The 11,711-nt window shown below is 36.5% G+C and overlaps 1 protein-coding gene across 1 annotated transcript; it reads right to left on the reverse strand.

Annotated features, from left to right (window-relative positions):
- Window positions 1-317: 317 nt before the first annotated feature.
- On the reverse strand, window positions 318-2,593 carry LOC118826668 (cystatin-like protein). Its single transcript, XM_036597698.1, has 4 exons — window positions 2,343-2,593; window positions 1,736-1,849; window positions 1,464-1,544; window positions 318-1,076 (listed from the first exon to the last, which is right to left on the reverse strand). Exons 1-4 carry the CDS (start codon window positions 2,529-2,531, stop codon window positions 957-959), a joined length of 504 nt encoding a protein of 167 aa, XP_036453591.1. The 5' UTR covers window positions 2,532-2,593; the 3' UTR covers window positions 318-956.
- Window positions 2,594-11,711: the final 9,118 nt, after the last annotated feature.

Raw genomic sequence — 11,711 nt, forward strand, 5'->3', positions numbered from 1 at the left:
TAATAATATCATTGAATCAGAATGAAAATTGCTCAAATAACTGGGTGAACCACAAGCCATGATGGTCACAACCATGATGGTCACAAACTAGAGGCATATCATTAACATAACATCTTTACCATGTATGTCAAACTGGATCAAACAAACATTCATTTAAACATACTTGAAGCTTGGAAGCATAGAACAGACATTTGAGGGACCTGACTCATTTTCAGCTTTTTTACATTTTGTTTCTGTTTTGGATTTTATTTTGCTTATTTTACAATAAGAAGTCATGTGTGACAAAAAATACAATAACACAAACAAAAGAGAAAAGGCACTTTAAAATGTTATTTTTATTGAAACTGCTGAAATATCATTTTCAATAACTGCAAGAAAAGTTTGGGTCATAAATTAAAAATTTGAATGCTTAAATTTATTTATAAGTCACACTTGCCAAAGACTGTCGTACATTTTTCTGTTTTTTGACTCAAGGCTTTCACTAAACAGGCTCAGCTCCACTCCCTGTGCGTCTGTTGAAGCACACTAAGAGTTTTACTTCTGCTACCTGACAAGCTGTTCAACACCACGGTTAACTACCTATTTGAAAAAGAATGTGTTCATGTGCAAGATAAAAGTTTTAAAATAAGTCACAAATGTTTGCTCATATTGTATATCTGTATCCGTTACTAGTTCATTAATACTTTGTGTTCAAACATATGCTGTATAACAAGAATGATTAATGATTATTCTTCTTATTGTGTTAGCTATTTTAAAATAAGAGTACATAGAACCAGACAGCTGGATAAACTTAACCTTTATGTGTCCTTTTATTCAAAGCGATATGCCCCAAGTGTATGCATAATTTCTTATGTAGATTTTAACCACACATCTATAAGTAGCTGATTTTATACAGTCATCACTACATTTTCTACTTCATCCACAGCTAGAATTTGCATGTTTCAGGGGTCTTAAAGTCAGACACATCCAGGACATCCAATCTGTAGCTCCTCATTCCCTCCTGTCTGAAACATTACAGATGTACCTCCAAGGCGGTAAACGGATGGAGTGGGACAACTACTTCGAATGTGCTCTCTCTGAAACAAGAACAAATAGACATATTTCTATTCGTCAGCAACAATGGGTTATATATTTAGTCTGATAATAATATGTGTACCTATATATCACTGTTGTTGGAAAAAATCTTTCATCTCCAAAATGATAACTTTAAAGGAGAGGGGAAAAATTGACTTTACTTTTAATGTAAGAAACTTGGACTTTTCTCCAAGTAGTTTTGGGCAATTTCTTTTGGTTTATTCATAACAAAATTTACACACAGTGTAAAGGGCAAAAGCCATTTTCAAATTATGTAAAAAACTGAAAAACAGAAATACAAGGTTGTGTTTCCGACAGCAGCGATATACTGCAGCTACTGTTCATGAACAGTGGAATGTGCATTATTTATGGATAAATTCAGAACTTACGCTTTTGACATCTTTTTGTTTCACACAGTCAATTAGTTCTTCACCATTTTTTGGCTTACACACAAGACAGTTAAACCAGGGCTTTAAAAAAGAAATGAGAAAGTGTGTGTTAGTATGTGATTTGTAGTGCCTGTTTATCTCAACATATTCAGAAACACAGTCTGTTTACACACTGATTAATAAGTAAGTAGAAGAAAATGGACCTTGGCTAGTCAATGTTTAGTACGTGCTCATTTGACTTTGCATTCAGCCAGTAAAGATATCATACACACCGTTTTAGATTTTTGTGTAACACATTCATCTCGATGTCCAAATCCTTTCTGTGCATCCTTCTCGCATGTGGTGACCATCAGAAGCACATTTACATAGAAGTTATCAGCTGTAATCTGTAAAAAGGCATAAAAGTGGCCCACGTTAGTCTCCAAATAAAAAATACACACACACACACACCACTTTTATGTATTTGTATACACTTTAGGGCAGCCATGAGGAGAGGTTTGGAAACGGTTAAGAAAATATTGATTAATACAAAAATAGTAATTTTTCTGTTATGTTGTATTATATACATTTTTTCCCCCAAAAAAAATGCAAACAAGAATTTGCAGAACATTCTATATTTAGGTTTGTTCTTTATTTCTAGATTTTATTGAGTGCATGTTGTACTTCGCAAATAAATTAGCTAGTTTTATTGACTCAGTCATTGAAGTTATACATTTTTTGTAACATGTTCACATTGATTACTTTTTGCTGGTAACTGATCTGACTTCTGCAGCAGATTAACCATAAACATTCTTCTGTAAATAAGTTGGTTTGCTTAACTTTCCAGGTCACATCATATCATTTCAGCTACAGAAAGTAACAGAGAGAAGAAACACTTACTGCCAGGGGGGATAAAAGGCTGTAATAGGCAACATGATGAGAATGCCCAAATTCTCCATTGGCATTGCGCAGTGCCTTGTCAATGTGTGGTCTTACTGAATCAGGCAGACTCCAATAGTTCTTCCATCCCTGAGCAGAAACCAGCAAAGTGACTGCCGACAGCAGCAGAAGCTTCAGCACAGCACTCATCTTGCTCGTTGTGAGTGGATCACTGAGCTCTGAGTGTTTTCTGATCCCCTCTAAAATGTTCACACAGACCACTTGAGAATCAACAGTGAAGGGGGGGGGGCTCTCCTGCTCTCCCACCACAGTTAGTTGGCAGTTGCATCCACTTGGCAGCTCTCTTTAGTCTTCCAGGAACAGTGGTGGACTTCTTTACAAATGATCTCACTGCTTTACTTGCTACAAAATCACAAATGAGAAGTGAAAACCCCCTTTACAATGACCTGAATAAATCAGAAAAATATGCCCATTAGTTTTCTTCACAGTTAGCTTCAGTGTTGTGAAGCTCTTTTAGAGGGGACATGTGAGCAACCCAAACAATTCAGTCAATGCCCCCACACTCCATTATTATCTAACTGCAGAGCTATAGTGCCTCAACTACAGACCCAAAATTTCAGACCAACAGTTTCAGCTTGGTACATGTTCACCTTCAGTGGCATATTTCAGCTAGACTTTCAGTTTTATGATAAATGAACCTGATGTTTAATTCCTTACAAAAAAGAACCATAATAATATGACAAGAAACTTTAAGATTCTGTAATATTGTATTACAATAATAATCTGTAATATTTACTTGTGTAGCATCTGGTAGTAAATATAGTTGTAATGCTGAACAAACACAGAAAGATGCTCGTGGATCTTAAAAATGAAAGTTGGTTTAATGAGAGAACAGAGACGGCAAATCCAAAAACAGTATCCAAAAACAGGCAAGAGGTCAAAAAACCAGAAAATACAAAAACACAGGCAACCAGAGCAAAAGGGCAAATCCAAAATAGTAACAGTCAAAAAACAGGCAATAGGTTCAGTACACAGGTCATGAAATCAGAAGCAAACCACTCAGTAAACCAGTGGAGTGGCAATACCTCACAAAGAGGAGAATAAACCAGGATCCTTTTAAAGTCTAAGGCAAACAGGTACATACATACATACATCATCATCTAAACCACTTATCCTTCTGGGTCACGGTGGGGTGCTGGAGCCTATCCCAGCTGTCATTGGGCGGAAGGCAGGATACACCCTGGACAGGTCACCAGTCCATCGCAGGGCAGACAGACAGACACACACATTCACACCTAGGGGCAATTTTAGCATGTCCAATCAGCCTGACTGCATGTTTTTGGACTGTGGCAGGAAACCCACACAGACACAGGGAGAACATGCAAACTCCACACAGACATGACCCTGGTCACCCGGCCAGGAATCGAACCCAGGCCATTCTTGCTGTGAGGCGACAGCGCTACCCACTGCACCACCGTACTACCACAAACGGGTACAGGTCTATTGAATTCGTATTCAGAGAACGAGGCAGAGGTCTGTGATTGGTGGAAGGGGTGATGTCATGAGGATTGAGATTCTGGGAAATGGAGTCCTGAAGCATGTTAGGCAAGGGAGGAGGACCCGGAAACGTGACAATAGTAGCCATGTGATAAGGTTTCTCTACAGACAGATGCTTCTCCTGAACAGTTAAACTGTTGAGATGTAAAAAGTTGTTCAGAGTGGATTAATGTGAAGTAGTTCATTGTAGAGAAACTGACTGACTCAGATTTGTTTTTAGATCTTTTCAGATTTCTCAGATTTCAGTTCTCCTGGCTCACTTCTCTCATCATACACTCAAAAATGTAAAACTGATGTTCGTACATGTTAAAAAAACTAATCACATTGATTAATTGAACTGAATCATTTTTAAAATGTACTTTACGTGTTAGCATTGAAAGGACGTAATTAATCTCAACTTCAAATCAGCCAGTCAAAGAAGTCAAAGCAAAGAGAATAAATTGTGTTTTCCAATTCTCATTTGATTTCCACCTGCTATTACGAGATGTACAACCAAACAAAATAGGACTTAAAATAGGTTAGAATCCCACATTACTCAATTGTTTTCAGTTAGGAGAACTTTTTTGGATGATTTCACATGTTTAACGGGCATCGTTAAGTTAAAAAATATTGTGTTGAAAGTTAGCCTGTTGCCACTAGCAGCTAGAGAGATCGAGGCACAAGAAACAAGGATTTACTGGCTCAGAGGGCTGCGATGCGATTATAAAACGATTATCGATTTACGATAATTAACGATTATTTTTTTCTCTATACAGAATTTCTATCTTCCTACTGTCTGAGGGCTTGGTAGTTTTAAAGCAAAGTATTTGTAATGATCCATAATGTAAGATGTAAGGGGGAGTATTTTGAGACTGGACGCTGAATCTCGGCTCCAAAGTGTGCAGCATAGCGCGAAAGCCCTGGTTCTCAATGACCGAGAACAGACAGCAGACAGCAGGTCACATAGCACCGAGGTCTGGCCTCGCCAGTAGCGAACAAAAAAAACAGAGATTAAGACGAACATTTGGAGGACTTATTCGCATTTATAAGCAGCACGATTGGTTAAATCTGCTGAGAGACTGTCTTTCTCTAAAAAATTGCGAAAATGAACTCGCTTCTCTTTCGAATTTTCCCGTTCCACCTTAAATGGTGCAGCAGTTACATTCGGCGCCTAAGGCAGAATTTAAGGTGAAACGGGAAAATTACAAGCTGGAGAATTAGAACCGACTTCAGCCTCGTAAAACAGCCGGATGCTGAGACATTTTACAAGAAACTCTTCTAGTTTTGAAGAAAAGTTTTCTGGCGGAGATGGAAAGAAAGCGGCTAAAGCTGAAACTTAAAGCAGAGCGAAGTAAATCTGCACTCTCGTTTATATTTTTAGCCCATACTACGACATTAATACATACTGGACATTAAATGTTGTGGCTCCCAAGCTGGTTTGATTTTTGTTGAAAGGCAAAATGGCTCTTCTTATCATTTGTGTTGTGACTCCTGACCTAACCTGGCTTTAATGCAGAGGGAGCCGGTTGATTTCTCACTCATCCAGTAGTGTTTTTGTTATGTGCCGTCACAGACTGTCCGGTCGCTGCACTTCCGCACTTCCAGTTCCGCCTTTTGCGTTCCGTCAACGTTACGTTATAAATTAAATATTTAGAAAATCAATTTTTGACGTTTGTGAATCGATTCAGAATTGTTCACGTCCGCATCGCGATGCATCTAAGAATCGAGTTTTTCCCGCACCCCTAGTCTTTACCCATATTTTATTCACCATCTCAGTGTTTCCTCCTCAGCCATGTTCTCCTAAGCTGCCTGCTTATATTAGATAAGATGAGCTGCTCAGACTTGTTGTTGTTTGGTTGTGACAGCCTTTTTTTCACGCATCCCTCCGGCTCTTTTACAAACTCTATTTCCCAGAACTCCCTGGGCAATCATGTGGCTGTGGCTCCACCACCATCAACCAATCAACGCTCATCCTCACCTGACTATGGATCTGTTTCACCTGTTCTCTGTATCATGTGATCATACTTAGTTAGGATATAAGCCCAGGCTTTAGACTAGATCTATGTGAGGTATTGCTTCTTGCTTGTTGTCATTACCTTACTGTGTATCAGACTTTGCTTCTGTATTTTTGACTTTGCCTTTTGTCTGACAATGCTGCGCTAGTTCCTTTACTGTTCACATGTTGTTTTGATGCCCATCCATCCGTGTATGATGCTCATTCATATATATATATATATATATATATATATATATATATATATATATATATATATATATATACTATTTGGGTGGTGGATCATTCTCAGCACTGCAGTAACACTGATGTGGTGGTGGTGTGTTAGTGTGTGTTGCGCTGGTCTGAGTGGATCAGACACAGTAGGCCATGACTTATACATACATACTATGTCAAGTTTTTTCTTAAAAAGGGTTATCTTCTCAAAAGTAATCTCCAAGGCAAAGTCCCAAATTCTAACATAACATTTACACTCACATGTGGGCTGTACACCTAAAAGAATTTCTGAATCAGGGACGTGCAGGGTAGACCACCATCACATGCTTGGCACTATTAGAAGAAAATGTTTCAAAACACCAGTGCTAGAGTCAGTTGACCTACCTTTACATGCCGTGTTTACAGATGATGTCAAGGGCTTGAAACTGCTTTTTAGGTTACTGTATTTTGTGATACTGGTTTTGTCCTTTTTTACACATAAAATATAAATTACACAGTGTTACATATAACTTGGGATAATACAATTAATAATGAATTTCAGAAAATAAACATGAAAATGTGACAAAGAATGCTGTTTTATACAACACGCTTTTTCTTTAAGTGATTTCAAACATTTCATATCATGCTCTTAAACAAGAAAACATAGTTGCTTTTTAATATAGTTTTCTTTATTATATTAAATATCTTAAAAACAAGACCTTGAGAATTTTCTGCAGTTGTAATTTGTGTGTTTTCAGATTCACATGTGCAGCTGTAACACAACAGAATGACGCAGACGCTCACGGGTAAAAGCAGAATGAGAAGCTTTACTGATGAAAACAAAATCCAAAATCGAAGTCAATAAACAGGCATAGGTCAGATCCAAAACGGGCAATAAACACAGAAGCACAAACATACAGGCAAACAATCTGAAAAAGGGTCAGGCAAAAGGCAAGTCGAAAACAGGGCATAAATGTCAGAACCAGAATAACACAAACAGATATGACCACACAGTGGCTCTAGAGACAGAAGCAATACCTCACAAAGAACCTATCCTACAACTCCAGGCTTTATACTAAACTAATCAAGAGCGCTGATTGGAGCGAGAGTGAGGCAGGAGTCACGTGATCCCCAAGTGGGTTCTGGGAGATGGAGTCCAAAGAGACCTCAGAGCTAAAGGGAGTCATGACAGCAGCATTAGGTGTCTCAAAGTCAGATACATCCAAGACATCCAGTTTGCTGCTCATTATTTTCAGTTTAGTTCCACTTCCAACATACTGTAGGTCATTTGTTTGAATCCCAAACAATGTGTGCAGTGTGGCAGGCTGCATTATCCTGCTGAAAGAGACCTACAATTGCCATGAATTGGTTTACCTGGTCCACAATGATTTTTACGTAGGTAGCATGTATCAAATTGATGTCCATGAATACAGACTCACACCAGCTTGTCTTTTAGGTATGTGGCATGTGTCAAATTGATGTCAAATTGATGTCCACATGACATCAAAAATGGACCTTGGCTGGCCAATGTTTTAGTATGTGATAATTTGACTTTGCATTTGGCTAGTAAAGATGCAAAAATAAATCACATTATCATTGCAAATCTATATAATATATTTATCCACTGTTTATATCTTTAGCTGTGTTGTGTATAAATGTGTGTACTTTAATTCATGAAATGAATTTCTTCATGAAAGAAATAACCTCATTACTAATAATGTGACTGTAATAATGTAATACCCATAATGCATCTTTTATTTTATTTGTGAAGTATTTTGTGTTTTGTCTTGGTTATTGTGCATTTATACAGTCATATGCAAAAGTTTGGACATCACTTAAATTATGTACTCTCTGTAAATGTCCTCTACAGAGAACACCATTCTTCATACTTTAATGTACACTTACTGTTTATTTGCTGAATTTAAAGGTTGAGAAAAATAAAGAAAATTAAATTTGGCCTGTGCAAATGTCATGCCACATTTTTTATTTCATGTTTTTCCCCATTATGCTAAACTCAGCAAATAAAATATAAATTGTGCACTAAAATCTGCAGTAAAAAAAATTGATTAAGTTTGTTCTACATCTTTAGATTTTTATTGGTGTACATATCATGTACTTGGTGCATAAAGATTCTAATTCTGAACTAGTTTTAATGACTGCTTCACTGAAGTTATGAATGTTTTTTGCAAAAAGTTCAATTTTTGTATTCTGGCTGATTACTGATTAGTAGTTGATCTGAGAACCTGACATCTACAGCTATTGAAGATATATATCTTCAAGGTTTGCACTGTTAAAAACGTTTCAGTGCAAATAAATGGCTAAAGTATTTTACCAAAATTCTTTTTTTGGGTAATGCTTATGTCAGCAGTATCCTCAACCAGTCATAAAGCTGATGTGGTTTATAATGCCCCCACATCTTTAACAACACTGTATTCTTTTTCAATCTCTCTGTCTGAGTCATAAAGCTAATGATGAGCAAAAGTAAAAGTAGCACTGAAGTATGAAGCTAGCTCATCTTTCTGCCTGTCGTCCATTTGTATGGACGTGTCTTCATTCATCTGTCAAACCGTTTGTTTGCATCATGCTAGCATTCCCTGGATATACATCAACAATGAAGTGAATAAAACCCTTACCTTCTTCTAAGAGCCCATATCCTGCCCATTTCTCGATTTGTATTTTTAAATTTACAGCATTTGTCTGGTTTTATATACCAAAAATGGTCCTAATTCATCTTTTACATGATCATTATCCAACCTCTTTTTATCCCTTAGAATTAAATAGGCTGCTTTTGTTACTGTGCCTTTAAGACTGATATGTCACTGTTGAAGGAAGAAAACCTTATATCTCCAAAATGACAACTTTACAGGAGAAGGAAAAAACATACTTTACTTTTAATGTAAGTCAATGGAAAGTCATTATGGGTAATTTCCTTTAATCCATTCATCTTAAAATTTACGTAAAATGTAAAGGACAATAGGCATTTTCAAATTATATCAAAAACTGAAAAACGTCAACAATAGAGATACAAGGTTTTCTTCTGACAGCAGCGATATGTAAATGACCTTTGTTTTGATTGGCTGCCCTGATTGTTCTGATTGTGTTTTTTTATTATGATTTACGCCACCTGTAAATTTAGAGTGTGTTTTACCCGTTAGGCCATGCCTAGACAATTATCGGATAAGCACCTTTTTAGCCATGTTTTATTATTATTAGTCTTTTTTTATTCAGCTCTGTTGAATGTTTAGCATAGTACTTAATGTTAATATGAATCATTTTTAATAATTGACATTTTTCCTGGGACTTCTGTGGTCAGAATGAAGTACCCATGCTGTCATATGGATGGGTCTGGAGCATACCTGCTGTAGCTTTAAATTAAAAGAAAAAACTGTTGATTGTTACAGCTAAATGTAGTTATAAGATGTAGTGAGATCTCTTCACACTGAATGAAATGTGCACAATCTGCAGATCATTGTGATATGAGATGCTGTGATTTTGTAATGCTTATTTTTGTCCTTTTTCACATTTTCAACACTTATTGCACAATATTATGTACAGATTGAAATAATGTAATTTTATTTCATAAAATAAATATGAAAACATGACAGAATCCTGTTTTATACAAGACACTTTTTTTGAGAAACTACTGTGACACAGTAAATGTAACATGCAAGTCACTAACATTTGCCCATTCATAAATAAATGTAACCTTATTAATACTTATGAATGTTTTTCTAAATATATCACTCCTTATAGCAAGAAAGTATAGCTTATCATTAAAGAAGAGACAGTAAGAAAAGATTGAAATGTTTTTACAGTCCTTTTATTAAATGCCAAATGCTCCAAGTTTATGCTTTATTTGTCACACAAGTTTCAATCATATGTCTAAAGTACTTATTTATGCACACAACAATATTTTTCACTTCATTCACAGTTGGAATTTGTGTTTTGTCAGTTTCCTATGTGCAGCTTCAGGGGTCTCGCTACAGAAAATAACAGACAGTAAAAGCACTTACTATCGAGCTGGATAAGAGCCTGTGATAGGCAACATGATAAGGACCCCCAAATTTTCCATTGGCGTCCCGCAGTGCCTTGTCAATGTGTGTTCTTAATGAATCATGCAGACTCCAATAATTATTCCATTCCTGAGCAGAAACCAGCAGAGTAACTGTCGCCAGCAGCAGCAGCTTCAGCACAGCACTAATCTTGCTTGTTGTGTGTGGATCACTGAGCTCTGAATGTTTTCTGATCCCCTCTAATGTTCACACAGACCACTTGAGAATCAGCAGTGAAGGGAGGTGGGGCTCTCCTGCTCTCCCACCACAGTTAGTTTGTAGTCGCAAGTGACAGGAACCACATGGCAAAGGTCCTAAGAAAAAGTCAATGTCAGATTCATGACATATTCTTAAACCGCAGAATTGTTTGCACCTTTGTGCTCCTGAGTGTGTGCAGATTCTGTACTTACTTTAGTACAAATTCCAAATGACATTGGTGAATGTCAGAATCTTTGTGAAAACTGTATAAGTGGTTTTAAGAATAAATTTCTTCTTAAGAGCGGTTGGTGAATGAGGCCCTGTCTTGGGACATGCTTCTTAAAAAAATGAACTTGTTGCTTAACTTGCTACAAATGCTAACAAATAAGAATAGAAAACCCCTCTGCAATGCCCTGAATGTCAGAAATATATTCCCATCAACATTGGTTTTCTTCACATGTAGCTTCAATGTTGTGAAGCTCTTTCAGAGGGGAAATGTAAACAACCCAAGCAATTTTGCTACTCTAATCAAAGCCCCCCACACTTTCAGCTTTATGATAAATGCACCTTATGTTAATACACTTACAAAAAAGAACTGCAGTAATACAATAAGAAACTATAACATTTCTAAACAGCTGGATTACAATAACAATCTATAATATTTACTTGTGCAATATCCTGTAATAAACTACAATAATTGTCAAGTTTACTGTAAGATTCTTATATAAATACTATACAGATTCATGTAGTATTACTATAAATCTTTTTCATAAGGGTGGGTTTATGTGATAATGTTTCTCTGGAGACAAAACATTATTTAGAGTGGTTTAATGTGAAATTTCTCATTGTAGAGACTGACTGACTCTGAATTCTCTCTGATTCACAGTGGTGGTGATAGAAACCAGGGCTCATGATGTCTACAACACAAATACAGCTGTTTTATTTAGTCTCCAAAATGAGCAGTGAATCCACATGTGTCTGCACAAGCAATAGCTTTTTGTGAGGGAACATTAAGGGGCAATTCTGACTGAATGGCACATTTCACATCAAATGACTCTGAATCACTTTGTATCTTGACAATCCAATTATATAGAAATGTTGTTTACAAATTGTTGGAATTCCCCTTTAATGGACAAAGACTAATGTTTTAGGGTCTATATGATTATTTGCTACTACCTTTAAAGGATACACACTCTTTGATCTGCCCATATCACACTTTGTGCTAATATGGACCGAAGTGGTAAAATGAAACTGTTTGGTTAATAAAAATGTTTCAAATTAATTTAATGTTAAGCTTTAACACAAAAGACCTCATGTGAAGAGAACTGTTAAAAATAGAAAAAATGAACTAATTAACAGAAAACAATAAAACTG

This window comes from Colossoma macropomum, unplaced genomic scaffold, assembly GCF_904425465.1.
Source record: "Colossoma macropomum unplaced genomic scaffold, Colossoma_macropomum, whole genome shotgun sequence".
Classification (NCBI taxonomy): domain Eukaryota; kingdom Metazoa; phylum Chordata; class Actinopteri; order Characiformes; family Serrasalmidae; genus Colossoma; species Colossoma macropomum.

Bases quoted from the DNA above. Each gene is read 5' to 3' on its own strand.
- LOC118826668 (XM_036597698.1), bottom strand. From the start codon at position 2,531: ATGAGTGCTGTGCTGAAGCTTCTGCTGCTGTCGGCAGTCACTTTGCTG. The intron at 1,850-2,342 runs GTAAGTGTTTCT...GCCTTTTTACAG, and splicing joins GCCTTTTATCCCCCCTGGCA to ATTACAGCTGATAACTTCTA. The intron at 1,077-1,463 runs GTAAGTTCTGAA...TTCTTGTTTCAG, and splicing joins AACAAAAAGATGTCAAAAGC to AGAGAGCACATTCGAAGTAG.